The sequence below is a fragment of the Molossus molossus genome, unplaced genomic scaffold, assembly GCF_014108415.1.
Source record: "Molossus molossus isolate mMolMol1 unplaced genomic scaffold, mMolMol1.p scaffold_m16_p_17, whole genome shotgun sequence".
In the NCBI taxonomy this organism is placed as follows: domain Eukaryota; kingdom Metazoa; phylum Chordata; class Mammalia; order Chiroptera; family Molossidae; genus Molossus; species Molossus molossus.
The window spans coordinates 25,384,176-25,410,822 of NW_023425352.1; the positions used below are offsets into that span (position 1 = coordinate 25,384,176).

At 57.2% G+C, this 26,647-nt stretch overlaps 1 protein-coding gene across 1 annotated transcript; it reads left to right on the forward strand.

The window, feature by feature from the left end:
* Window positions 1-1,525: 1,525 nt before the first annotated feature.
* On the forward strand, window positions 1,526-24,569 carry PYROXD2 (pyridine nucleotide-disulphide oxidoreductase domain 2). The gene is made up of 16 exons (XM_036265357.1): window positions 1,526-1,652; window positions 5,679-5,698; window positions 8,140-8,233; window positions 8,320-8,393; window positions 10,740-10,880; window positions 12,747-12,900; window positions 14,556-14,617; window positions 14,711-14,808; window positions 16,962-17,103; window positions 17,500-17,634; window positions 18,790-18,862; window positions 19,111-19,267; window positions 21,207-21,361; window positions 22,362-22,468; window positions 23,569-23,689; window positions 24,499-24,569. Exons 1-16 carry the CDS (start codon window positions 1,526-1,528, stop codon window positions 24,567-24,569), a joined length of 1,731 nt encoding a protein of 576 aa, XP_036121250.1.
* Window positions 24,570-26,647: the final 2,078 nt, after the last annotated feature.

Sequence of the window (26,647 nt, forward strand, 5' to 3'; positions counted from 1 at the left end):
GCCTCGGACCCCAGGCTTTGAGGTTTATCGAAGCTCCCAGGCGATCCTGGTGTCCCGGGGATTGAGAACCACTGCCTGAGAGGTGCAGCCTTCACCTACAAGTTCCCACCCCCAGGGGGACACAAGGACAGGGACCGCCGGAGCGCTGGGCCTGGGGAGAAGTCTTGTGAGCAGAGCAGTGGGTCCCCGTGCAGACAGCAGCCAAATGCATGCCCGCAAGACTCCTTTCCCTGGGGAACACCTGAGGGGACAGTGGCATTAAAGGAAGTAGAGCCACACCCCAGGCTGCAGTGCCACAAGGTGGTATGAGCGACAGTCACCTGAGGGATGGGGCTTCATTCCTCCTCAGTGTGATTCAATAGAAACTTAAAACAGGGATTGTGGAAAATACAGAAGAACACAAAGGGGAAACCAGTCTGGAAGCCCCCACTGTTTAGGGTCCCCACTCTTGGCACCTAGTACTTCCCCTTGAATTTTAGCAGCTGCATGTGGTGATATACCGTTTAACCCGTCCCCCGCGTCTTTCCGTGTTCTGGAGACGGGGTGAGCGTCCCGAGTGGGACTTCAGCAGCTGTGCGGGCAGGTGGAGGGCCCTCGGCAGGCCCCTCGAGCTTTCCCACACCCTCCCAGCAGCGAATTCCTAACGGGCTTCTGGAACCTGTCAGAGCCATGGGGACACTCCCAACACCTGGGGGCCTTTTTCCTACCAGGGAGCAGCCCGCTTGCTAATGGGCAGAGACCAAAGGGGCTCTGATCAGAACAGGCCCGAGGGTAGTGAGAAGGCATCTAGCTGAAGATGTTCGCAGCTGTGGTCTTTAATCCACATGGATTCTTGGGGGAAATGCCAAAGACACAAGATAGATGTCCAGGCCTTCGAAAGAAGAAGGTGAACCCCAGGAATACAGACGAGTGAACCAGCCCAAGCCCCTTGCAGCAGCCTGTCAAGCATTCGGAGAGAGCATGCCTCTTGCTAGGGCCCAGCGACAGATGCCGCCCTCCCTGCCGTGGGGGTGAGGCCCTGCTCACAGCGGGCTCCCTGGTGTTTGCCACCCTACAGCCTGCAGGACAGGGAGTGGGAAGCAGAGTCGAACCCCAGTCTCTCTTTACTTAGCCCCTCCCCAGCACCTCCCAGATGTCTAATTCCTTAGTAAGAAGCAGGACCCACGCAGGGCTCCTGCCGCCCTTCCTGAGCCTCGGGGCGCCGCACGAGGGCTTGCGCGAGAGGCTGCACAGCTGTGGCTGGCAGTGCCTGGCAGCTGGGAGCCCTGGAGAATTACCAGCCAGGAGACGCCTCTGCGGAGGCCTGGAGGCAGCTCGGCTTCTGCCAGGCTATGCAGGCGACCTCCCGCAGCTCTGCCCTGTGTGGACCCGGAGGGCGCGTGCAGCTCGGCGTGCTGTTTGGTCTGGCCAGAGGCCAAGTGTGGCAGCAGGACTGCAGCTCCTCCTCTCTCCCTGCTCCTCCCCCAGCTCCAGGAGGCACAAAAAGCTGATTGCAAGCAAATTACTGTTCTAGTACTAAGCAGAAATGGCTGCAAGTGGCCGAGTGCTCGGCAGGGCCATGAGTGCCTCTCCCTGCTCTGCTTGGAGACAAGCGCGCTGGACAGCCCAGGGACGCCTGAAGCCTGAGTACGATGCGGTGGTGATAGGAGCAGGTAAAGCGGGCTGAGCCGAGCCGAGCTGGGGGGCAGCTCGCTCAGAGGCCTGGAGGGACCCCTTCCCAATCTTCCCTGTTTTCTGGGGCCAAGGAAGCAGGGGCTGTGGCGGAAAGCCTGCCATGCTGCCAGCAGGTGCCAGGGCTCTGGGCTGGCTCCGCCATCGATTTGCTGTGTGGTTTGGGGCAGATTCTTGCCCTCTCTGGGCTCGGGTCAGCCCATCTAGAATGATGAGGGAGGACTAGATCGTTCTAATTCTAATGTGGTTGCCACCACATTCTTGAAAAGCATAAGGTACGTAAGGGTTGGAAAGAAAGCCCTGAGAAACAGCCTGGTGGAGTCCAGCCGCCCCAAGTGCCCTGACTTCTGGTCACCCATCCCCAAAGGAAGCTGGAGTTGCTTCATCAAGGGGAATTAGGAAAAAACAGGAATGAGCCCCAGAGAGCCCAGTGCATGTTGCATGTTCGCAGAGGGTGACAGCCCCAGGGCCTTGCACATCTGGGGGGTGAAATCTGCAACAGTGGTCTTGCTGCACGCCCCCGACCCCCGGCTACAGGTCCTCCCGGGCCGAGGCTGCGGGCCGGCTGCCTCTCCTCGGGGCCTGCCATGCACACTCACCGCGGGCCTGAATTTCAACTTGGGACATTATTTCCAACCGGGTTTGTACAGAGAGATGACAGGGCTGAAGGAACATGCCCGTCAGACAGCACCGACACCGCATTGTGTCTCCGTGTTCCTTCCTTTGCGCACCGCACGGGAGCAGAGGCACCGGCGAGTGTCTAACGGCTGCCCCTCGGGGAAAACGTGCGCCCACACACGCCTCGGTGTGTCGGAGATGCTGAGATGAAGGCAGAGAGGCATGTACTTTTACAGACAGGGTAACAGTCCTCCAAACTCCAGGGAGCCAACTGATTCTCACCGAATTTCTATGGTTTTTGCCAAACTCAGTAGTCAGCCTAGGGTTGCAATTGACCAATGATAATTCCAAATGAAACCCCCCCCAAAAGTGCTGTGTGATATCCTCATTTATTTTAAAGAGTAAAACAAAAGTGAAATAAGTGAAACAACGAAGATTTATGTCTGAGCCTCCCTCCTTCGGCGACGGGACCGACTTTCCTGCAGCCGGCAGCGTTGTCTGGATGCTGGAAGAGCATTCCCTCGCGATGTTACACCTGTGGACACAGCACACCGTGGAGCTGATCTGCATAATGAGCATTTTCTTCGTCACTTTCATACGTCTGTCACCAGGACAATGACACGCCCGGCGTGCAGTGCCGGCTGACCTCCCCGGTGGAAGGACTCTCGAAAGGTCTTTTCCAGGCACCAACGTGACGTTGCTGAGTGTGAACTTGGGGGTGCACACCTGCCCATCGTCACGTAGCGTGGTGCCCTACAGAAAACAGGCAAATCGCCACAAGAGCACAGACAGTAGTAAAACTATTATGTTATTATATTAGGAAGTGACAGTGTTAACTGTTAATGACCTTTGTTTTTAATATAATTTATTCATTATAAGTTTATATAATTTAATTTTTAACTTTTAACAATGGCTGCTTCGACGACCACTCACACACTTCCTGGGCTGGGGAGGCCCGCTCCGGCCCCACTACAGCTCCGTGAGGAAGTGCCCAGGCCCTCCACCTCAGGGGACCCCGCACTTTCTTGTCCGATGACAGCGCACCCCGTTTCCTGGCAGGGAGAAGGACTAAGTCTTATCTCTGCAGCTCTGAAGTCCCGCTAGCACCTGGGAGCCACCTTGAAGATCTCCTGATTAGTCATCCGATTCAGTGTGCCTAAGAACAAGCCAGTGTCCTGTTAAAATGCAGCTCCTGGGCCCTGGCCCCGGTGGCTAGGAGTCTCCGGACTGAAGGTGACTGAAGGTCGGCGTGTCTAACCAGCACTTTGAGCGGACCGGGGCGGCAGCGGCAGCCCGCATCCAGGAACCCTCGTCCAGACCAGCTTCTCTGAAGAGTCCTGTGTGCCTGCGGCCTGGAGACTAGCCGAGCCTGCCTGCAGCCAATTCAAGGGCAAGGGGGTCACCAGAAGCCACAGGAGGGCTGAGTCAGGACTGGGGGGAGGTGGGGACTGGAGTGAGGAGGGTCCTGGGATAGCAGGTCCTCGACCTCTGTCCTTTGAGCTGTGTTTGTGCATCTGTGGGTTTATCTGTGAGGACTGAACTGGAACCTAGTTGCCTAGAAGCCTTTATTAGTTTTCCAAGATGTATAATCAGCACTAATTAAAGGACAAATAGCTACCATTCATTGCGGGGCTGCTATGGGCCAGGGCTTCACGTGTATTATCTGTTACTGTCTCTGCGACGCTGCCAGGCCCCAGCATGCTCTCTGTTCTATTTGCGAAGAAGCACGAGGCTCCTGGCCGTTAAACGGCCCCTCTCAGGTCGAGCCCAGGATGGCCGGCCTTGAAGTGGTCTGTAGTTGAGAGCAGGGCTTTTCAAACTGTAGGTGGCAACCCATTCATGAGTCCCACCCAGCAATATTTTAAACTTTAATAGAATTTTCAAAAGTGTGTTAAAATAGTACATCTACCAGCATTAAAAATATATATATATATATATATATTATCAAATAGGTCATCCCCTACTTACCATGTGATAAGAGTTAATATCAATTCATGAAACTTGTTTCTTTGATACACTTGTGGAGGGGAGGTTGGAGGGGGAGGTGCCAGGCCACAGTGTAAGCGGCATTTCTTCCACGGATCGTGGTTGGAGAGGTTAGAAATCTCCGAGCTAGAGATTCCTTGAGTGGATGAGAGGTTGTTCAATGACCTCTGAAACTCGGGGAGTTTCTATGTGGAAAATTTGAAACCAGCTCAGCTGTGAAGAAATTCATCATGTGGGTCATTGCTGCTCCCCTGTTTATGGATGTTTGTGAAATTATTGGTTGAGCATTTTATTTGAGTCAACACAGAGTTTAGGTTGGTGCTCAGAGAACACAGTCGTCTTCTGGCATCTTTGAGGCTGCAGAGCGACCTTTGTCACCAAGGACAAACACATGTCCAGTGGTCCGGGCTAAGCACCCCTCCTTCCCTGACGATGACCGGGGCCTGCTCTCCACCCGACCAGGATTCTCCATCAGCAGCTGCACCTTCTCCTGAAAGTCAGGAAAGAGGGGGCCGCTCAGCCTCAGGGACCACCTGCACCAGAATGACCTGGGGGCCTGAGAGACACCGTTCCAGGCCCCGCAACAGCTGGCTAGACTCTGGGGCGGGGGCTGAGAGTCGGCGTTTGCAGGAGTCCTCGGGCGACCCTGAGGCTTGCTACCAGGGCCTTGGTGTGGAACATGGGGTCCCACGCCAAGTTCAGGGTCCTCACCCAAAGGCGCTCTCCTCAGGTTTTTGGAAAGAAACGGCGTGCGAATGGGTGAGTGCGCCCAGTCCTCGGGCACCCCCGACGCGTACCAGCTCCTCTGGCGCACATGGGAACTGTGTGTAATCTCTTCCTTTTGAACTGCGCTTACTTTATTTGGGGAGCACTGAGGACGGACAAAGACAAACTCATGTGCCGACAGCCTTCTGAGGTGCTACTGTGAACCACACTTGGCAAAACCAGCCCAGGCTGGACAGCAGCGGTCCACACGACCGACACTTACCTGGCGGCCGCCGATTCCGTGCCAGTGACGGGCAATGCATCGGCTATGTCCTCTCTTCCCTGTGATGCTCCCCCTGAAGTCACCCCTCCTCCCCAAGTGACGGAAACTCAAAAGTACGAGGCTTCCTGGGAGGGCTTTCACCGGATGCGCGTGGGTCCCTCCGCGCCCTGGCTCCCGCAGGGACCCTCAGCCAAGCCAGGGTTTCCCGACTCCTCACAGCACAGCTGCTCTATGGCATCAAGCTAGGTGCTGTTCCAACATCCAGGGACCTGCTTAGGGGACCCCCCCAGGTTTCTGCCACCTCTCCAGCATCTTCACAGGTGTGGGAACAGGGATGGGTGGCCACGCTCCTCAGGGACTGTCTGCCTGCCCCTGACTGTTGTTTTCCGCCCCTCCCTTCCCTGTGTCACTGCAGGTCACAACGGGCTGGTGGCTGTGAGTACCTCCCTCTGCCCACTTCGCTGGCCCTTGGGCGGGGGGCTGGGGATCTGCAGGAGAGAAGGAAAGGCAGGCTTGCCCCCCCCCCCCCCCCCGTGCTGCCATGGGCCAAGTGGAGTGGGCAGCGCAGTGGCTAAGGAGCTGCCAGAGGCTCCCTTTCCTCTCCGCTCCTTCATGGGCTGCCCCTTGACATGGGAGACGCGGGAACTCGCAGAGGTGAGGTGATGGGAAGCAGGGGAAGTGTGCGCCGGGCAGAGCCCGGAGACGTGGTGGAGCCTGGGGACCAGGTAACTGGAGCTGGGGGCCTGCGCCCCCGAGCACGGGCCGTCCCTGTGCAGAACCCTGTGCTCCCGGCTGGGGCGGAGCCAAGCACCAGCCCGGAGTATCAGCAGCCACACGGCCCGTGCACCCTGGGGACAGCGAGGAAGCCACGCAGCCCCGGAGGTGCCTGTGCGAGCTGGGCCAGGGTCACCCATGGCGAGCTTGCCAGACCCGCGTCCGCACTCCCAGGAGGCCCGGCGCCAGGAGGTGTGAAGCCCCGAGGCGAACACGGAGCATCTGAAGCAGTGGCAGCTGGGGGATGGCAGGGGCACTGAGCAGCGCCGGGAGGGACACGTGGGCTGGGATCCCAGCGCTGTCCCCGGCATATCACTGCACCTGAACACTTCACAGGCAGACGTCCTGCAACTCCACCAATCAGTACTTTTAAAATTTTGTTCCCTTTATTGATTTTAGAGAGAGAGGGAGGGAGAGGGTGAGAGAGACCGAAACGTCGATGAGAGGCCGCCTCCTGCACGCCCCCCACTGGGGATCGGGCCCACAACCTGGGCATGTGCCCTGACTGGGAATCGAACCGGCGACCTCTTGGTGCATGGGTCAGGGCTCAACCATTGAGCCACACCGGCTGGACCACCAATCAGTAATTTAAAACATCGGTTTTGTGCTATCAATATAAACCTGGGTTTGTCTCCCAGCTCTACCACGTCCACCTGCGGGGGGTTAGGCAAGTCCCGGAGGCGCTGAGCCACGGTGACATCAGAGTGGACGCCCAGCCTCCCTGAGCTGTGAAGGGAGCACAAATGGTGACTCTTAGGGCTGGAAGTTTCTGGCCAAGGCCCACCTGGCCCCCGCCGTTCACCCAGCTGGGTGGTGACTCCTCGCAGCAGGGACCACACACCACGGGGCCCTGGGCTGCTCCTTGACAGGGCGCTGGGAGGAATGATTCCCGATGTGCATTTTGCTTGGGTGATGTGAGGGAGGGTCTAGGAGGCAGGTTTGCTGGGATCGGACACTGTCCGAGAGTGGGCAGCTCCACGACTGGGCGTGTCGGGAAATCTTGTCTGCAGGGGCAGGAGGAGGGGGCTGGGGAAGCAGCCACTCGGCCCAGAAAGGAGTGTTTTGTGTTTTGGGGGGGCCCAGAGCCCCTGCTTTGTTTGTGCTTAGACAGAACTGGGGAGGGGCTTGCTGCCTCGGGCTCTGTGCTGTCAGAGGGCCAGGGCCGGAGGGTCATTGCAGCAGGAGAGCAGCACCATGGCCCCCGAGGGCCAGGCCCGCCTCCAGCCTGGCTGCTCCTCCTCTCTCGCTGGGATGTGCTGGAGTGTGGACCCTGGGTCCCGACCCGCTGGGCCCCATTCCCGGGCCCTCGACCCATCAGCTCTGTGCGCCTCGGTTTCCTCGTCTGTGAAAGGGAAGAATCATCGCCCTGCCGCACGGGTGCTGGGCGGATTAAGCGAGGTGATCCAGTCCAGTGTCTGGCTCATAGTAGTCGCCCAGTGAACTTTTTTTTTTAAAGTCTGAGTTCTGGACTCGACCATCCCTGTTGTCACCTTGGTGGGGGTGAGAGGACCGGCACAGACTGAAAACCCGACTAGTTCTATCCAACAAAGGTTTAGTCATCTCCAGTGTGAGAGGGAAATTAATGAAACTCCTCCCTCACTGGCTCCTCCGATTAAAGCTGTGCAACATCTCAGCTTCGCTCACGGGCACGTCCTGCGTGCCAGGCACCAGCTCGGTGAGCCGCTCACAGCCCAGCGGAGCAGGAGCGGCGGGTGCTATTGTCATCGCCCATTTTGCACGTGGGAACCGTGGGAACCGTGGGAACAGAGGCCAGGTGGGCCGGTGCTGGGCGGCCCAGGAGGAGAGAGGGGTGGGCAGGGTCTGTCAGCCCTCGGGCTTGAGCAGGGGTGAGGCTGGCCCGCCTGGAGGGGAGAGGCCGGAGTTCACAGAGGCGCCTGCCTGGTGGGAGGGAGGTGACCTTCAGATGGGAAGTAGAGGGGCAGGAACAGCCAGGTCGGACCTTAGAAGACGGTTGGGAAGGCGAGAGCCCACCGGGAAGCAAGGACAATGGCATGAGCCGAGGGGTGGCAGGCTGGCCCTGTAGCGAGGACCCTGAGACCGGGGTCAGCCCCCAGGATGAAGGAGGCCCTGTGTCCCCCCAGGCTGCCTATCTGCAGAGACTGGGGGTGAACACAGCCGTCTTTGAGAGACGCCATGTGATCGGGGGCGCGGCTGTCACTGAGGAGATCATTCCAGGTGAGCCCCGAAAGGTGGTGTAGGGGCAGGTGCAGGGGTGACTGTCGGTGACCACTGGTGACTGTCTTCATCTGATTTGGTTTCAGGGTTTAAGTTCTCCCGAGCGTCCTACCTTCTCAGCCTGCTGAGGCCACAGATCTACACTGACCTGGAGCTGAAGGTAGAGCCCCTGTGTGGCCCGCCGGGGTGGGGGTCAGTTTCATCTTCCCACCAGGGGTGAAGCCTCCATGCGAGGTGCCCACGATGATCCCTGCACCTGAGGCCTCTCTCCCATCTGAGGGTTTGTCTAGCCCACCAGTGTCCTAAAAATTGGGAAATTTCACATGAAACTCAAACTCACTTTGGCGGATGAGCTTTGTGCACATGAGGCCCGTGTTCCTCCACGCAGCACTGATACCCCACATGGGGGTCCCTCCCCTGTCCCCCGCTCTCTGGCATCTGTCTGGCCCTCACAGGGGACCTACCTGAACCTTCGAGTCTCTGAGTTTGCAAAGCTGTCTCAGGACGTGAGCTGCTTAAACTTTAGATCCTGTTACCATTCTTGGAAGCCTGAGCAGGAAGCTGGAGGGACTTTCACCTCCTCTGGCCCCTGGGCTGTTGCGAAGGCATCTGAAACCTCTCAGACCGCCGTGCTGACCTCTCTTAGCTGAGCCTGGGTGCACAGGCTTGGCTGTCCCCCCCCCCCCAAGTCCTTCCACCCCTCACTGCCTCTTCTGTACACTTTGCTCACCGCCTCCCTGGAGCCCACTTAGCTCCTCCCTGCTCAGTGCCTCTGCCACCCAAGAGGAAAGGGTCCCCTGGGCCATCTGCGCAGGACGCTGCCGGGCACTTTAGCACCGACTTGCTCTAAATTGAAAGTCTGAAATTAGTAAGATGTTGAGCCACAGTTCACAGCTCTTTGGCAGCTTGAACTGATTCATGTACAGGAGTTTTCCGAACTAGATAACTACAGAAATGCACTGAAGAAATTGTTCTTTGAGCCAGAGAGAGAGAGAAAAAAGAGCCTATCACCACCCAGGACTGGCGTGGTCCCTGGTCCAGTGCGCACCTGGCCCAGCTGAGGGCACTTTGCAACCGCGCTAGTTATGCAGGGGGGCGGGGGGGTAGACGCTCCTTGTGGGGGAAAATAATGTAGCTTCTGAAAACTAAGAATCACAGAATAGAAATTTTCACATGATTATTCACTTTATTTTTTTTTAAAAAGATGTGCCCCTGAAAAGTTGTGTGTGTTACTCCAATGTTTGTAAATCAAACCATATATATATATATATTTTTTTTTTATATCCTCACCCGAGGACATTTTTCCATTCTTTGTACAGACAGTGTGGGAGGGAGAGAGAGGAAGAGAGAGAGAGAGAGAAACATCGATGTGAAAGGGGCACATCGAGTGGCTGCCACCCGCATGATCAACCAGGACCGGGGACAAACTGCAACCGAGGTACGTGCCCTTAGCGGGAACCGAACCTGGGTCTCTCTAGACCGCAGGCCGACGCTCTAACTGCTGAGCCAAACCGGCCAGGGCTCAAACCATATTTTAAATGCATCAGGGAAACTTCCATTCAAGGTGACCCTGGAGTAAATGAGTCTGCGAAGTAAATAAAATTTTTTGATGTGAATAATTTATCTACCATGTAAGTATGGATTTTCACATAACTGTTGCTTTATTGTGTCTTCCCAAATTTTAATTATTTATTTCTGGAGTGGGGGTACCTGTGGACTAGTGCTGGGAATGAGCCCGGGCTCTGGAGTCCCAGAGGTGTGGTTCTGAAACCCAGCCCACCTCCCAGTGTGACCTTGGGCACGTTATTTAACTTTTCTGAGCCTATATTGTTGCATTTGTACAATAAAGATGATGCAGAGTTGTTGTAAGCTAACCACTGTAAGCCCCAGGACAGTCCCTAGCACAGGGTGGCACCGTGTGGCATGGTATACATGATATAACATGGCATGGTGTGGCGTGGTATGGCGTGGTGTGGTGTGGTATGACATGATGTGATGTGATGTGGCGTGGTGTGGTGTGGCGTGGTGTGGTGTGGTATGACGTGATGTGATGTGATATGATGTGATGTGATGTGGTGTGTGTGGCGTGGCGTGATGTGATGTGATTGTATGGCGTGGTGTGGTGTGGTATGGCATGGTGTGGCGTGGTATGACATGATATGATGTGACGTGATGTGATATGGTGTGGTGTGGCATGGCATAGCGTGATGTGATGTGTGTGTGGTGTGGTGTGGTATGGCATGGTGTGGCATGGTATGACATGATATGATGTGACGTGATGTGATGTGGTGTGGTGTGGCGTGGTGTGGCGTGGTATGATGTGATATGATGTGATGTGGTGTGGTGTGGCGTGGTATGACATGATATGATGTGACATGATGTGATGTGGTGTGGTGTGGTGTGGCGTCGTGTGTTATCTGGATGGTCATAAACACAATCAGAGAAGGGTCAAGGGCAGAGGCCACAAATCCCTTTAAATGTTACGTGTCCTGTCTGTGTTCTGCAGAAACATGGGCTGAGGGTTCATCTTCGAAACCCCTACTCCTTCACCCCCATGCTGAAAGAAGGCACCAAGTCCCTGCTTTTGGGCATGGACATGGCAGAAAACCAGAAGCAGATTGCCCAGTTCTCGCAGAAGGATGCCCAGGTAGGGAAAGTGACCAGTGATCTCTCCCTCCCTCTCCAGCCTGCAGGTGGCTCTTGGAAGGAAAGGGGCCGAGGGAGTTGTCCTAGAGCAGGTGCCTGAGGGCCGGGGGGTTCGGACCGGCCACCCCACCTGCCCTAGGAGGGTGCCAGCCTGTGCCGCTTCGACCTTGGGCGCTTCGAAGCGAAGGGAATGAAGGTCAGTGGTTAAGACCAGGGGACACTGGAGCCCCTCAAACCTGCGTGTGCTCAGTATGCGGCCACTGTTCAGGTGGCCTCTGCCCGCTGAGTTTCAGAAGGGAACCCGCTGGGCTGTGCTCACTCTGCGTGTGCCTCTGAGTGGTTGTCAATACTGAAGCTCACGAAGGCCAAGAAGAAGGATCAAGGGTGGATGGAGACGATTAAGGATAGAATGAACTGGATCAGGACTTTAGGACAAGAGAGTTGTAATAAATATTCATTCGATTTGGCATCAATCCCCTGGCAGCCCAAGGCAAGAACTGTGCGTGAGGGCCGGCGGGCCTGCTGGAAGGATGCCCCCCTGACGCAGTGCTTGCTTTTTCCTCGGGATTGCATTAGAGGGAACTTGTTGGGTAGCTTTGTCTAATGAGTTATTGAATGTAATGGGCCCGGTGTGATTGGTTTTACAGATATAAAAAGATTCCTTGAATAGCTTTTTTTTTTTTTTACTAGGCCTAGGTATAAGCTGAAGGCATAGCATTAACTCATATCTGGGTGCTGACATGTTTATAAGAAAAACCTAGGTGCATACGATCCATGTGTGCTGCTTTTGGTTGTGCTAATCAGCATTGAGTAAAACCACAGACACACAGTGTATCTTTTCAACCAGCAATTTCGGAACCAGCTGACAGTCAGAATCACCTGGGGAGCTTTGCTTTTTTTCAAAGTGACTCTTGTGCAGCGGATTGGGGACCACTGACTACACCCTGTTCTCCAAATCCTGCCCATCTCAGATGCACCAGAGAGGACTTGGTACGAAGTCGAGTCCCTGGGCCTACAGAACCATGGCTGTGGCCTTGAGTGCCACCGAGCACCGGGCAGGAGGCAGGGCCCATCCCCCGTGCACAGGAAGGAGCCTGAATCTGGCCCTGGCTCTGTGCATTGTCGTAGCCAAGGCCTGCGGCAGAGAAAGCTGTTTACCTTCATATTATTAAGACTTCTCAGAGGTACTTCAACACAAGACTTTTCTTCACGTGACAATTATTAAAATGCCATGGGTATATTTGTGAGCGTAGATGAACCGGACATCGAAAGCTCTGGGCCCAAAATGAAGATGCGGCCTCCCGTGCACAGGCATCCGGCACAGGCCCGACACCCGTCCCGCGAAGGAGGGGTGGGTGCGGAGGTGGATTCTGTCATGGAGCTGGGTGACGGGATGCAGGTGACGCTGCAGCTACGGTGAGAGGCCCCGGGAGGTTTGCAGACCGGGAAAGGACAGTCAGTGCTGGGATGCAGGGGAAGAGACCTTACTTTTCATTAGTAACATACGGACACACAGGAGAGAAGAAACTCTTCGGTAGTTCTTGGTTTATCACAGAGACCACATCCTAAGTACTGAAGAGTTTTCTGTGGCTGATGACTCATCCTGGCCAGCATTGGCCCTTGTTCCTGCTGCCACCAAGGGCTCCCGCTGCCCAGGCTCCCCTGCCTCCCCTGCGGTGGCCGTCAGCACGCAGACCTAGAACAGGGAGAACTCAGCGCAGTCTCGCTGAGACAGCTCCGCATCAGGCCAGAGGAACCCCAGGCTCGGCCGAGGGGCAGCTGGCCACATGGGGGCAGCATGGAGGGCAGGGAGCGGGGCGATGTCTCCTTTTAGGCAATGGGGCCTTGACTTGGGGCTCTGTTCCAGGCTTTTCCCAAATACGAGGCCTTCATGAACAGCTTGGCGCTGGCCGCTGAGCCCCTGCTGGACGCCGCGCCCGTGGACACGGAGGCCTTCTGGCAGGGCTCCCTGCTGCGACGGCTCAGGTCGCTCTCCGCCCTCATGCCCCTGCTGCGGGCAGGTAAGTGCCGAGCTCCGCGTCAGGGCACGATGAGTGACCTTCATGGAGCCGAGCCCACTTCCTCCGCGGCTGACCCTCCGAGGCAGCCAGGCCTGCCGTGCATTAACAGCTGCTGGAGCACGTCACGCGGACGTCCTAGCTGGGTGTGCCCTGGAGCCAGAGCCCGACACCAGGCTTGTGAACAAGCAGTCCGTTTTGAAGGGTGATCCAGGGAAAGGAGGAGGGAGGCTGGGAAGAGGGGGAGTCGCCACCAGGGCGCGCTGCTGTGCTGGCCGCCATGCGGTGACGAGGGGCTGGGTCCCCCGAGGACCTTGGAAGCCCGATGAGATGCACGTGAGGGCCATTCCCAAGAGAGGAAAGGGAAGCCCTCCCCGTCAGAGTCTGTCTCCCATGGGGTGTTAACTCCCACGTAGGGCTGTGCATCCATGGGTGTCGAGTGGCTTTTTGTGGGTGTCCTGTCCTGGGGCCAGAGAAGCCCCAAGACAGCAATGAAGAGGCGCATCTCCCAGGCATGAGGGAGACGCTGTCGGCTGCGTCGGTCACGCTGACTGAGAGGAGGCCAGAGGGTTTGAAGAGGTGTCCCACACAAAGAGGATGCTAGGTTTGGGCTCAGCAAGAAAAGACGCTGTGATCAACTGGTGATGTCTGCCGTGGCTCCGAGAAGGGAAGTTTCCCTAAGCATGCTGTTCTTTCCTACTGCTCCTCTAGGGTGTGAAGACCAGTTGCAAAATACTATAACAGTTAGCTATGATCACAAAATCGCTGCATAAAACCGTGAAACTCCAGTGGCGTATAACAATAAACATTCATTTCTCCCAAATCTGCATGGTTTAGCTGATCCCGGCTGGGCTCAGCTGATCTGGGTCTCGTGCATGGGTCTGTGGCTGGGGCGCATTGTGAGGTCCAGCTCTGCTCCAGGGGCCTCTCCTCCTCCTGGAAGCTGCAGGCTAGCCTAGGCGTGGCCTCCTATGCATGGCAGCAGCTCGGGGCGCCAGCCTCAGTGTGCAGGCCAGGTTCAAGCCACTGTTTGCATCACAGCTGAAAACATTCCACTGACCAAGCGAACCCTGTGGATGAGTCCGGAATCGAGGAGCAGGGAGGAGCATCCCAGCTAGGGTGGGGGGCATGTCAGCGCCCCATGGCAAAGTGTGTAGATGTGGGTAAAGGATCAGCCAACAGAATCTATCATACACACTGAAAGCAGACATTGCCTCTCAGATGACCAGTCCAGAGAGCTTCATACAATAACCATTCACGCAACGAACATTCGTTGAGCACCTACTGTGTGCCAGACATGAAGCAGGCACGGGGGCTACAACAGCTAGAGATCCGGAGCCCCGCCCTCACGGCCTCACTGCCCAGTCGCGCTCTGATGCTGGGGATCAGCATCGAGGAGTGGACTGGCCGAGCCGCCACCGCCCGGGGCACAGGCCTCACAGAGGTCACCGGAAGGGAATAAGATAAAGGGAAAATTTTTCCAAAATAATTCCAGCAGCTAAAATGTATTAAGTGCCTATGGGCATGCATGCTTCTTACATCTCTCACTTAACCCACACAGTAGGCTCCGGATACATTACTCCATTTTACAAAGAAACAAGTGCAGCCATATTGCAGATCCGAGGTGCCCTCAGCCTGTTCATGGTCTTCTGTTTCAGGCCGCATCCTGGGAGCCCGGCTGCCCCAGTATTACCAGGTCCTCACGGCTCCCATCACCAAGGTGAGGGGCTCCCAGCCTCAGGCTGGCCTCGCAGTGAGGGGTCTATCCCCCCAACACCCCTAAGCTCTTCTCCCTGCTGTTCTGCTGTCCCAGGTGCTGGATCAGTGGTTTGAGTCCGAGCCTCTAAAAGCCACTCTAGCAACAGATGCCGTGATTGGAGCCATGACAAGTCCCCACACCCCAGGGAGTGGGTGAGTGCGGGAGGCGAGCTGCCCACAAAGAGCGGTAACAGCGATCACTGACCGCTCACCCCGCGGCCAGCGCGAAGCCACGCACTGCACACGACCCTCCTGACCCTCACGCTAGTATCTAAGAGCCGTGTTCAGAGACTACATTGTCTTGCCCAAAGTCACGCAGCTGCTAAGTGGCAGAACTAATTCGCAGCCCAAGTTGTCTGACCCCCCAGTTCTGCTGCTGAGCCGCTGCTCTTCAGTCCTCACTGAGAAACCTCCTGCCCACCTCCCACTGTGGCACCCACATGAATAGTTCTCACTCTCCTCTCCTCTCCCTCGCTCATTTCCCTTCCTACCTCTCCCCTCCCAGGAAGCCTGTCCCCCTCCTGCCACCGGTCATGTCCCTGGGTCCCAGGACACGCTCACTCACAGACACTCCGTAAGCAGGAAGCTGCCTGTCCCTCTGTGCGTGCAGGTGTGCTGACGGCCCGATCCGAGAGGGGGCAGTCCAGGGCTCAGGGAGCCCCTGTAGGAGCAGGAAGCGAGGTGTGCGAGTGTGTGCGTGTGTGTGCATGTGTGTGTGGGTGTGTGAGTGTGTGTGTGTGCGCATGTGTGCGTGTGTGCATGTGTGTGAGTGTACGTGTGCATGTGTGTGTGGGTGTGCGTGTGTGAGTGTGTGCGTGTGCGCATGTGTGCGTGTGTGCATGTGTGTGAGCGTACGTGTGTGAATGTGCGCAGATGAGCATGCACGCGCGCACGCTTCTGTGTGTGTGTATGTGTATTTGGAGAGGATGCTGCCGGGTGTTAAGCCCAATGCACCAGGAGATGCAGCTAGAAGCTGTCAGTGTGGCTTTTCTCCCCAGGGCTGAGAGCAGCCCTTAGAAGTGGTTTTTAGCACACACGAAGCCAGCCCCAAATTCCTCCGGGCTGTGGGAAAGGGGGGTTGGCAGCAGTTGCCACACCTTGGCCAAGCTCTGGGATCAAACAGCTCGTTTGGATCTTCCATCTGGGCCTCCTCTCCTCCTCGCTGTGGGGCTCCAGGAGGCTTAGCTACTGCCCAGGTTGTAAAATGTTCCTTTAAGTAATTTGTTTCTTCATTAATTCTTTCCATAAATATGGAGGGTGCACTTGCCTGTCCAGGTGCTGAGGCCACAGTAGTAAGCGGAGCTGCAGTGCTGGGAGGCAGACGGAGCTGGTGGAGTGCTGGGATCGGGGACGCAGGCAGGCACGGGGCCGGCTGCTCCAGGGGCAGAGAAGCCCTCCGCGAGGGAGAGATTTCATCTGAGACTCTCAGCAAAGATGAAGGAGGGAGGGGGCTGCCAGAACAGCGTGTGCTACCGCTGGGAGTCGAGACACTGTGGTCCCTTCAAGGGACTGAAAGAGGTTCAGTTTGGTAGGAGAGGGGTGTGGGGGAGCACGGTGAGCGATGAGGCTGATGAGCAGGCAGGAGCCCGGGGGCCATTTCCAGAGCCTGGCCATGGCCCGAAGAGCAACGGCGAGCAGGGAAGGCTCGACAGGAGAGAAGGGACAGGAGCACGGCTAACTGGGTTTCGAGATGGGCTCCAGGTTCTGCACGGGAAAGTCTGCAGGGAAGAAGGAGCGAGAGAAGGCGGTCCGATCAGGAAGACCTTACTGCAGCCGGTTAGGCAGAGAAGAGGCTGCCTGGGCCAGGGGAGGAGCCGGGGGCGCAGGGGCAGAGTTGGCAGCACGTGGCTGGACGGAGCCCGTGAGAGGAGCCGGAGGCAAGACTGACATCCAGGTTTCTTTGGAAACCAGATGCCATTCGCTAGGCTGGGGAAGATGAAAGGAGAAACAGGTTGGGGGCTGGGGGCAAGGACTGGGGTTAAGATACCTGCCAAGAGCCATTCCAGTGGGGATACCTGCAAGGAGCTGGGCAAGTGGGCTGGGGCTCAGGAGAGCGCCGGAGCTCTGGGTCTGGGTGGCGCCACCACGTTGCTGGTTCCGAAGCTGCGCGTGGACACGTCTGCACGGGGGGAGGACGCAGGAGGGCAAAGGACTCTCAGGAGCCTGGAGCTCCTTGAACCTAGTGGGACAGGGCTGGGTGGGGAAGGGAGAGGCTGCAGGTACAAGACCGGATGGAATATTTGCACCTTGAACTCTGGGAGAGTGAATCCCACCTCCAGCCACTGGTTCTGATGGTCTGCCCTTAGGTATGTGCTGCTGCATCACGTGATGGGCGGCCTGGAGGGCACGCGAGGGGCCTGGGGCTACGTCCAGGGTGGCATGGGTGCCCTCTCTGATGCCATCGCAAGCTCAGCCACTGCACACGGAGCAAGTATCTTCACTGAAAAGGTGAGTGGCCCCTGCACCCCCTACTCTGATCATTGGCTAGGATCCTAGGATAGAACAAGATCTTGGGTTGGAAGTTCCCTCGTTTTACTGATGGACAAGGCGGGGCTCGGAGTCAAGGGGTTCAGGTTAGGCAGCCTGTTACCAGCTGAGCAGCTGTCAACCGGATCCCAGCTCTTCTGCCACCTCCTCTGAGTTCCCAGCAGTGGTCCACCAGGGCCGAGCCTTCCCCTTGGAGAGGGTGGGCTGAGGGTCCACCGCGCAGCTGCGGAGCTCGGCAGGGTGGACTCGGGATGAGGAAGCTGTGAGTCTGGCAGCAGCAGAGACAGTGGAAATCCTTCGAGATCTTACCTAGTTTTCCTTTCTGGGGGTTCCTGGGCCTCGTTCTGTGGGGTCTAGACCGTGGCTAAGGTGCAGGTGAGCCGCGGGGGACGCGCCCAAGGAGTCGTGCTGCAGGACGGCTCAGAGGTGAGGAGCAAGGTGGTGCTGTCCAACGCGTCGCCGCAGGTCACCTTCCTGCAGCTGCTGCCACAGGTGAGCTGGGGTGGAGGTGAAGGTCTCTGCCGAGACGGGCTGAAAACAGGGGTGATTGAGGGAGCCAGCACTGCATCAGGGTGGGAGAGCCAGGGCCAGTCTGTCCCCTTCCTACCCAGCAGGCAGGGAGCAAACAGGGAGAAGCCTCACAGTGAGGAGAAGTGTCCGTGCGGTGCCCTGGGCCACGCGGGTGGCGGAGGACAGAGCCAGAGCCGGAATCCAGGCTGACTCCCTACACCGAGCTATTCCCGCCACTTTCCTGCTGCCCTGGTCTCTCCCTTCTAACCAACTCTAATGCCTCTGTCAGTGTCGGTTATCTGTTTCCGCGTGAATGCTGCATCACGAGACATACTGATTTAGCAGAGAGCTGGAAAATTCAGCTGATCTCGGCAGCGTTCAGCTGACGGGCTCACTTGTACACCTGCCGTCAGCTCTGAGTCAACTAGTGGCCTGCTGACCTGGGCTGGGCTCGCTGCCTCTCGTGCAGGGCGCCGTCTGCCCGAATGACCGGGTGCTGAGCTCTGTTCCACGTGTCCGTCATCCTCTAGCGTGTTCTCAGCATCTCGCAGAAGGAAAACGCAAGCTCACCCATGCAAGGGCTGTCCAGGCTTCTGTCTGCATCCTGTTTACTAACCTTGGTCTCGTCTCATGACCAACCCCAGAGTCAGAGCGGGGGGCATACAAAGGGGCGTACATCCAGGGAGGAGTGAGTGCCTCCCTGGTCCCTAAAGTACATGGTAACGTGTGTGAGCACGGAGCTCCCGGCCATTTGGGGGATTGACTATTCTTGGGACAAGCACCACTTTTTCTGAGCGATTCCACTAATAAAATCCAACAAGCATCCGTTCAGAGCATCTTGTTAAGAGACGCCTGAGATCACAGGACTTCAGGAGTTCCAGACGGGAGGACGAGCGGCCTGCAGACCACGGCCACACCTCCAGCGGAGTTAGCGTGGCCATCACAGCCAGGATGGCGGGGCCCAGGGGAGAGGGGTTGGCGCTGTGCGGGACGGGGAGGGCTTCACGGAACAGGGTCTGCCTGGGCTCTGAAGGATGAGGGCATTTCTGGAGGCGAGGTCTGGAGACTGACCGGTGTGAGCAAAGAAAGAAGGCAGCCGCTTTGGGGCCAAGGTTTTATGGAAACGTCTGCTTCCAGGAGCGGCTGCCTGAAGAGTTCGTGGAGAGAATCTCTCGGCTGGACTGCCGGTCACCTGTTACCAAGATCAACGGTAAGAGGCAAACCCCACAGGGCTGTGTCTTTGACAGTGTGTGTGAGCATCTGGGGAAACTGACCTACCTCATCATTTCTATCCCTGACCACTAGCCTGTCCCCACTTGGAAGAAGAAACACTTTTCCATACTTTCTCTTCCCAGTCTGACACTTGGGTGAGCAGGGTGGTGGGGAGAGGAGGAGGACCCCAGGGCGCTGAGGACATAGGCCTTTGGGCCCTGACCTCTCCCCCTCTTTGTTTCTCAGTGGCTGTCGACAGGCTGCCTGACTTCTCGGCGGCCCCCAACGCTCCCGGGGGCCAGCCGCTGCCCCATCACCAGTGCTCCATCCACCTGAACTGTGAAGACACCCACCTGCTGCAGCAGGCCTTCGAGGACGCCATGGATGGCCGGCCCTCCCACAAGTGGGTGGTCCCTGGGCTCTGTGGCTTTGTGTCCCCTGGGGTGTTCTCACTCCCAGTCCTGGGGAGGTGGGGGTGACTGTCCACTCACAGTAGGGATTGTTCCTTCCTCCTGGTGTTAAATATTCACAATGACGTGGGATCTGCCTCAATCCATACTCAGGTTCTAAGGCTAGAACTGCAGCCCAGGCACGAAGTCTGTGGCCAGGGCAGGCGAGGTTGAGGGGTCCGGCGCTGGCCGGCAGGAGCAAAGGGCTGCGGAGAGAACAGTGCTGGCGTCTGGGAAGGACTGGAGCGCACGCCTGGCGGGGCCAGTCCCGAGACGCGCGCCCAATTCCACATTCTCTTCTAGCCCAGCAGGCTGCCTGCAGGCAAACTTGCAAAAGCATATCCCCTCCCACTGTTCCGCAGCCATGTCTCCAGCCTTCCAGGAACAGGCAGGGGTGCTGTGGACTGTCCACCGAGACTGTGGAAGACCTACCGCGCCAGGCTCCGTATAGGCATAAGCTGGGGGAATCGGGGATTGGGTGGGGGCTTGAGACAGATGCCAAGTTTATCATAAGACAGGCACACGAATGTTCATAGCGTGAGGTAAAGAGGACGTGTGCCCTGAGAGAAGGGTAGAGGGCAAAGTCCACTCACCCACTTCGGGGCCCCTACTCTGTGCCAGGCTTAGTTCAGGGGCATGGGTGCAAAGCAGCAAGCAAAGTCAACAGGGCCTCTGCCCTCGGGTCACTGACACATTATGGTGGAAGACGAGAGTCAACAAACATGCACTTGCTGATATGGAGAAAAATAGGTCGGGGAGGGGAAGGGTTGCTAGTCTGTATTAGGAGGTCAGAAAAGGCTTTGCTAATAACATGCCATTTGAGCAGAGACCTGAAAGAAGCGAGAATACAGGTGTGTGGGTGTCTAAGGAACAACATCCAGACAGAGGGAAAGTCAGGTGCAAAGGCCCTGGGGCAGAAGGGTGTTGGAGGCACAGGGATGAGGCCGGAGGGGCTGGAGAAAGAACCTGGGAGTGAAGGGTAGCAGGTGGGGCCTGAGCTGCAGCTGCTACATCTGCTGGGCCGCGTTAACCACTCCTGGATTTCACTCCAGGGAACTTGGCGCAGAGCCTGACCTACACTTTAGAAGGACCACTGTGGCCACTGTGGAGAAAAGGGGCATCTGTGGCAATTGGTACTATTACAAAATCCAAGGGAGAGAGGATAGCGGCTTGGACCAGGGTAGGAGCAGGGGAAGTGAGGAGAAGTAGCCAAATGCTGGGTATTTGAAGGTAAAGCTGCCTGGGTTTGCAGTTGGACAGGAAGTGGGATGTGAACGAGGAAGAAGCTACAAGGAGATGATGTGAAGATGGTCTGTGCAGGGAGGAGCAGGTTCCAGGGGATACCAGGCATTTGGGTTTGGAAAGGCTACTTTGGAGATGCCCAGTAGACATCAGAGGAAACGCTGCAAGTGAGGGATGCCCGGAGAAGGGCACTTCATGTGGCCTTCGGGGTGGTCGTGTTTGGAGGCCAGAGGAAGCGTGTGCTCCAGGAGAACAGGTGTTGTCAACAAGGGAGGGGCAGGAAGCCGTGTCTAGCTCTGCCGGGGGCCAGGCTGCCCCAGCAGCTCGGCTGTGCTGGCCCGGAGAGGTGATCAGGGGGGGCGGGAGCAACTGCAGTCTGGCTGCCCGAGCACCTGCTGTCTTAGCCTGGCCCTTCCTCCTCCGTGTTGTCTCTGGACCCTGAGGCCTGTGAGACCCTGACTTCGACGGGCTGTGTGGCAGAGGAAGGCAGGGGCAGGCCACATATCCAGGGCTGGGTGGGACCAGAGACCGGGGCCTGGGGCCAGGAGAGCGCCTCAGGAGTAGTCTGGACTCTCCTAGTGGCCACTGCACCCAGGCCCCGCCCCCAGGACGACTGCCTCTTCAGGTCTGACCACCTCGCCTCCCGTCCAGGCCTATGATTGAGCTCTGCATCCCTTCCTCGCTGGACCCCAGCCTGGCTCCCCCCGGCTGCCACGTGGTCTCCCTCTTCACGCAGTACACTCCCTACACCCTGGCCGGAGGCAGAGTCTGGGATGAGCAGGAGAGAAACGCCTACGCAGACCAAGGTAAAGAGGCCGGGCCGCCCTGACAGCTGGCCATGGGGTCTGAACGGACCCCTCTCCTTCCGACTGCCAGTGTCAACTGGTAGTGACTATTCGGTGTTGACACCTTCAGGTTCTGTCCCAAGGGCAGAGAAGTAGCCCAGGGACCCTAAGTCAACGTAGGCCACTTAGGGTCAGGCAAAGGTCGGGCACTGGGCTAAGAAAGTCAGGAAGACACAGTTCCTGCCCTCAGGTTGCCCACAGCCCAGCGGGCGGAGTAGTGAGGAAACCAGTCGTCCAGCACCCAGTACTGTGCGGCCGAGGAGGAAGCCAGGAGCCAGGAGACAGGAGGGCTTTCCAAAGGAGGGGCCTCGGAGCGGGCCTCGCGGGGTCCGTAGGAGCGAGCCAGGCGGCAAAGGGCAGTCCAAGCAAAAGAAACAGCTTGGGCCCTGGCCAGTTTGGCTCAGCGGCTAGAGCGTCGGCCTGCGGTCCAGAGAGACCCGGGTTCGGTTCCCGCTAAGGGCACGTACTTCGGTTGCAGTTTGTCCCCGGCCCTGGTTGGTCGTTGCGGGTGGCAGCCACTCGATGTGTCCCTTCACGTCGATGTTTCTCTCTCTCTCCCTATCTCTCCCTCCCTCTCTCTCCCTCCCACTCTATCGTACAAAAAATGGAAAAATATCCTCTGGTGAGGATTAAAAAAAAAAAAAAAAAGAAACAGCTTGGGCAAAGCGACGAGGTGAAGAAAGCTTTGCGTGGTCAAGGGGAGACCAATAACTTTATGTTTCGGGGTTGTGGCAGGGAGGTGGGGAAGAGGGGGACCGGACTAGTCTGAGGTCCACAGATCTTTGTACTGAATTTGCCTGTGGACTGGTGTGTTGTTGTATATTGTTTGGCTTATTGAGATATAATTTGCATATGCTAAAATGAGGAAGTGTCTAGCTTAATGGATTGTAGTAACCTTGCCAAGTTGTGAACCGTACCGTCTCCTCTTCCTCCTCACACCGCTGCCCCGCCGGCCGGCCAGTGTTCGCCTGCATCGAGGCCTACGCCCCCGGCTTCCAGGCCTCCGTGCTGGGCCGGGACATCCTCATGCCACCTGATCTGGAGAGGATCTTTGGGCTTCCTGGAGGGGTAAGAACAAGTCTGGGGTTCCTCGTCACATTCTCCTCTGTGCACCCCCCTGCTGGCGTGCCCTCAGCGGAAGGGAGACCCGTGGCAGAGACCATGGTGGAGGGGGACAGAGGAGGGGTCAGGTCTAGGGCGTGGGGACGAGTTGGGAGACACAGAGACAGAGACAGCGCCAGCTGGGACGTCGCCGGGATGTGGCTCTTCGCCTGGACGTCCGCGCCAGCCTGTCCCATTTGGATCTCTCCAGAGGCAGCTCCTTCCTTAAGACAGCAGGTCTCAGACTCCAGTCAGTGCCTCAGACTCTCTGACTGGAGGCAGACGAGTGGGGAGGCCCGTTCCAGCACCGCAGCCGCGCCTCACGTGGCTTCCACGTGCCTGCGCCAAACTGAGATGTGTTGCCTCGGTAACAGTGTGCACGGGGGCAGGGTGGAGGTGACCGAAGGACCCAGCCTGGAGGCGGAGGCGAGTGGGGTCGTCCACGGAGGCAGGGAAGGAGGGAGAGCAGGCTTGAGGGAGGATGAGCTCAGTTTGGGACATGCTGGCTGGAAGGACATCCCCAGGGACGTCCCACAGATGCTGATCTTCCTTCCAGACCTGCCCCGCCAGCCTGACCTCCCCCTAGGCTGGTCCGACCCAGGCCACTGGAGCAGAACCGAGCTCGGGTCCCAGTGCCTTTTGCCTGCCACTTACTGGGCTCCTGCTGCAGCCTGGAGCCCCGGGGCCCAGGCTCAGATGGATTTCTTGGTCAAAAAAAACATGTGCCAGCAGCCAAAATAAGTCAAATTTTTCTGTTTTCAAACAGGCTGAGGGGAATTCACAGTCCACAGCAATACATTTAAAATCTCCCTTTAAAATTTTCCATTCAGTCTCCTCACTGAAGACACTCCCACCTTCTTTCTTCCTGAAAAACAACTGCCTCTGGCAAGCTTCACCCCAGCCCTAGGACGCGTACCTGTTCTCGCTCTTCTCCCCCTTCTGCATCAGAACCAGGAGAAAAATCTGGAAGGAGAACCTTCCTCGGAGAACAGGGGAGGGGAAGAAACACGCAGGACAGTCAAGACCCAAAACTCCTATGTTAACAACTGTGGCCCTGCCTCCCGCAGAACATATTCCACTGTGCCATGACCCTGGACCAGCTGTACTTCGCCCGCCCGGTGCCCCTGCACTCCAGCTACCGCTGCCCCGTCCCGGGCCTGTATCTCTGCGGAAGTGGGGCCCATCCTGGTGAGCGCCCCTCCGTCCCATCACCTGTGTGGGTGGTGAGGGCTGGGTGGACATCAGGCATGCAGACAGTGGGACAGGATAAACAGCGAGGGAGAGAGGGAGGGTGCACGGGACTGCCACAAGAACAAGCCGCCCCCACATTCCAAACTCACAGAGCTCGGGTAAGCATGGGGGCCTCTGCCATGCTGGCTGCAGCCCGCAGCTCAGCCAGCTCACACCACCTCCTCCACCACCTCCTCGTGAGCTTCAGGGATCTGCCCCCGAGGCATCTCTCCAAATCTAATTTGGGACTGTGGGAGACCCATGTCCCTAAGTCCCCCTTCTTCATTTAGATCAGGAAGGATCGGCGAAGTTAAGCTTCTCAATTTAAAAATTCTCCCCTGCACCTGTCCCGAGCTAACTGACCTGTCCCGAGCTAACTGACCTCGCCGAGGCTGCCCGTTCATCCCGACACTGTCCGCCCAGTGGGCCCCGAGCCCCGGAGGCCCTGCACCCCCCCCCCCTCCTCAAGGCCTCGGCCTCCCGCTCGGTGTCACGCGCTGTCTCTCCATGTAGCACGTGGGCTCTCAGCCCGAGAGGGGACACTTGCTTGGACTGTGTGTCCAGGCCCCTCCCCAGAGCTGTGAGGCAGGCAACCTGCAGGGGATCCCGAATCTGTCTTCACCGTTGTCAGGGTGGTTCTGACGCCCATGGCTCCCTCGAGCACCCCCACTCCGCTGGGCCACTGGCTCCTCTGCCAGCCCTGGCCCTGCCCGCTCCCTGGGGGGTGGGGGAGGGTGCGGCTTTGGTGCATGGAGGTGCCCTTCCAGGAGGAGGCGTCATGGGAGCCGCTGGACGCAATGCAGCCCGCGTGGTCTTTGGGGACCTCAAGAGCATGTGACCCTGACCCGGGAAGAAGAATCACCCTTGAGCTTTTAAGCCCCCATTGGGTCCTCTTCCCAGGCTGTGGCTTGAGGCAGACCAGCACTCAAGGTTCAAGCAACTTTTTAGAAAACAGCATTCGAATTTCATTTGGAACTGGTTAACCTTGTACCCGTGGCCTCGTGATGAACCGCCTTTGTTTCATTAAAATTAGAAACAATGTTTGTATGGGTAGTTTGCACTTTTCCATATATTAGTAGAGTAAGTAAACTGTAATTCTGTAATTGCAGGTGATAGCAGGTGGGATGTACTTGTCTGGGATACTCAGCGTTCACAGCATCAGCTCCAAACAGTCCCATGCACTGTGCCCCCCCCCCCAACAGCGGGCTGTAGGGCCCCGGTGAGGCCCAATCTGCTGTCACACTCCAGACAAACTGCAGGAAAAGACCCAAGTCCCCAGGGACCCACCAGTCATCCACAGGGGCCCCGAGCCTGCACAGTGCTTGGTGTCTCAAATCATCAATACCGCCAGTCAGCCTAACGGGGGGTGCAAGGGGCACAGCGGAGGCCGCCCGAGAGCTCCCGTCGCTGACGCGGAGCACCCCACCCTGCTTCCGTGCGCAGACGCGCCTGTCCCAGCACCGAGTCTCTCCACGCAGACGTGTGTTACTGCAGCGTAGGCTGTCACCCTTGGTGAGAAAGTTCCATACCGAAGTCCCTGCAGTGACACAACTCTGCCAGCCGCAGCTCCGCTTTCTCATCGGCAAAGGGTTGTTTTAAAGATCAGATTAGATGCTGGGTGGGGTTTCCGTCCAGTACCTGGCACATGATCGGCTCTCAGCACGTGGGTGGTCTTGCTGCTGGTATGTGGTGAGGAGGTGACTGCCATGTTTGTATCTGTGCAAAGAAGAAAGGAGGCCCCTTCCTAACTCAGAGGGCAGGACTGAGGAACAGGTAAGAACAGTAAACTCTTGAGAGGTCCGGGGCAGAACACAGTACACGTGCTCGTTCCAAATATTAATAATTGGATGGGCGGTAAATAAAAATCACAGATACTTAATTTAGGAAATTTAGAAAATATCGTAAGAAAGAACATAAAACACAAACATAATCTTACCTGCAGAAATCATCGTGGTTACCACTTGACCATAGTCCTAGCTAGTCTTTGACATAATGTGCATCACATTCTATATTCTTTAGGTGAGTTTTGCATTTTTCTTTCATTTTACTTCACGTCATGAGCATTTTTCAGTGTTACAAAAATTCTTTGAAAACATTATTTTTAGTAGCTGCCTACTGTTCTCTTGTAATGATGTACCATAGTTTTTTATGGGGCCTTGAGTTCAGCTTGGCCTTGATCGCTAATTAGCAGCAGCCAAAGGCCGGCAGCTCCTCTTTCCCGGGCCCTCCCCACCTCCCCCACCGTCCACCAGGGCAGCTGCCGTGCGGAGGAACAGTCCCTCTGAAGGACGGAGCTCCAAGGGGCAGGGAGAGGCCAGAGCAGTTTGAGCACAGAGAGGAAGAATTTCCCACTGTTTGGTGGCTTCCTGTCTGTCTCACGGCTCTGGAAGACACATTTGGTTCGGACTGAGATGCACGATCAGGCCTCTGCCCTATGGGGTGCCTTGGCTCCCACAACCCCCGCTCAGTCCATCCTGCTGAGCAAGGGATGGAGCTTCCCCGAATCGGCCATGGATCAGGCAATGGGCCCCTTGCTGACTTCAGAACGTAAAACTCTTACAAGGATAAATAAGTCAGCACCGTGTTGTCACCTGATTTACAGCTGTTCGTTTCCCCAAAGCAGTGGGGGTCACTTCCTCTGAGGCACCGTCTCGGAAACCCCAGCGTGCGTGTGAACCTGGTGAAGTCGTTAGGCACTGCGGCCACCCCCGCTGCCCTGGTGGCCCTGAGTGGCGGTGTCCAGAGTCTGGGGGGGACAGGAGGCCTGCAGCTGGGAGGAATTCGGGCACCCTCGTTTGGAGGGATGACAAATGTGGCCGGCCAAGCCACCGGTGGGCCGTGACCATGCATTTTCCTGACGGGTGTTCTGTCGGCAAAGCACTGAGGGCACCGCGCTCTGCGGGCTATTGACATGAC

Excerpts from the sequence above, each read along its gene's own strand:
- PYROXD2 (XM_036265357.1), top strand. The coding sequence starts at position 1,526 with ATGGCTGCAAGTGGCCGAGTGCTCGGCAGGGCCATGAGTGCCTCTCCC. Across the intron at positions 8,234-8,319 it reads CACTGAGGAGATCATTCCAG|GGTTTAAGTTCTCCCGAGCG; the intron begins GTGAGCCCCGAA and ends ATTTGGTTTCAG. Across the intron at positions 12,901-14,555 it reads CATGCCCCTGCTGCGGGCAG|GCCGCATCCTGGGAGCCCGG; the intron begins GTAAGTGCCGAG and ends CTTCTGTTTCAG.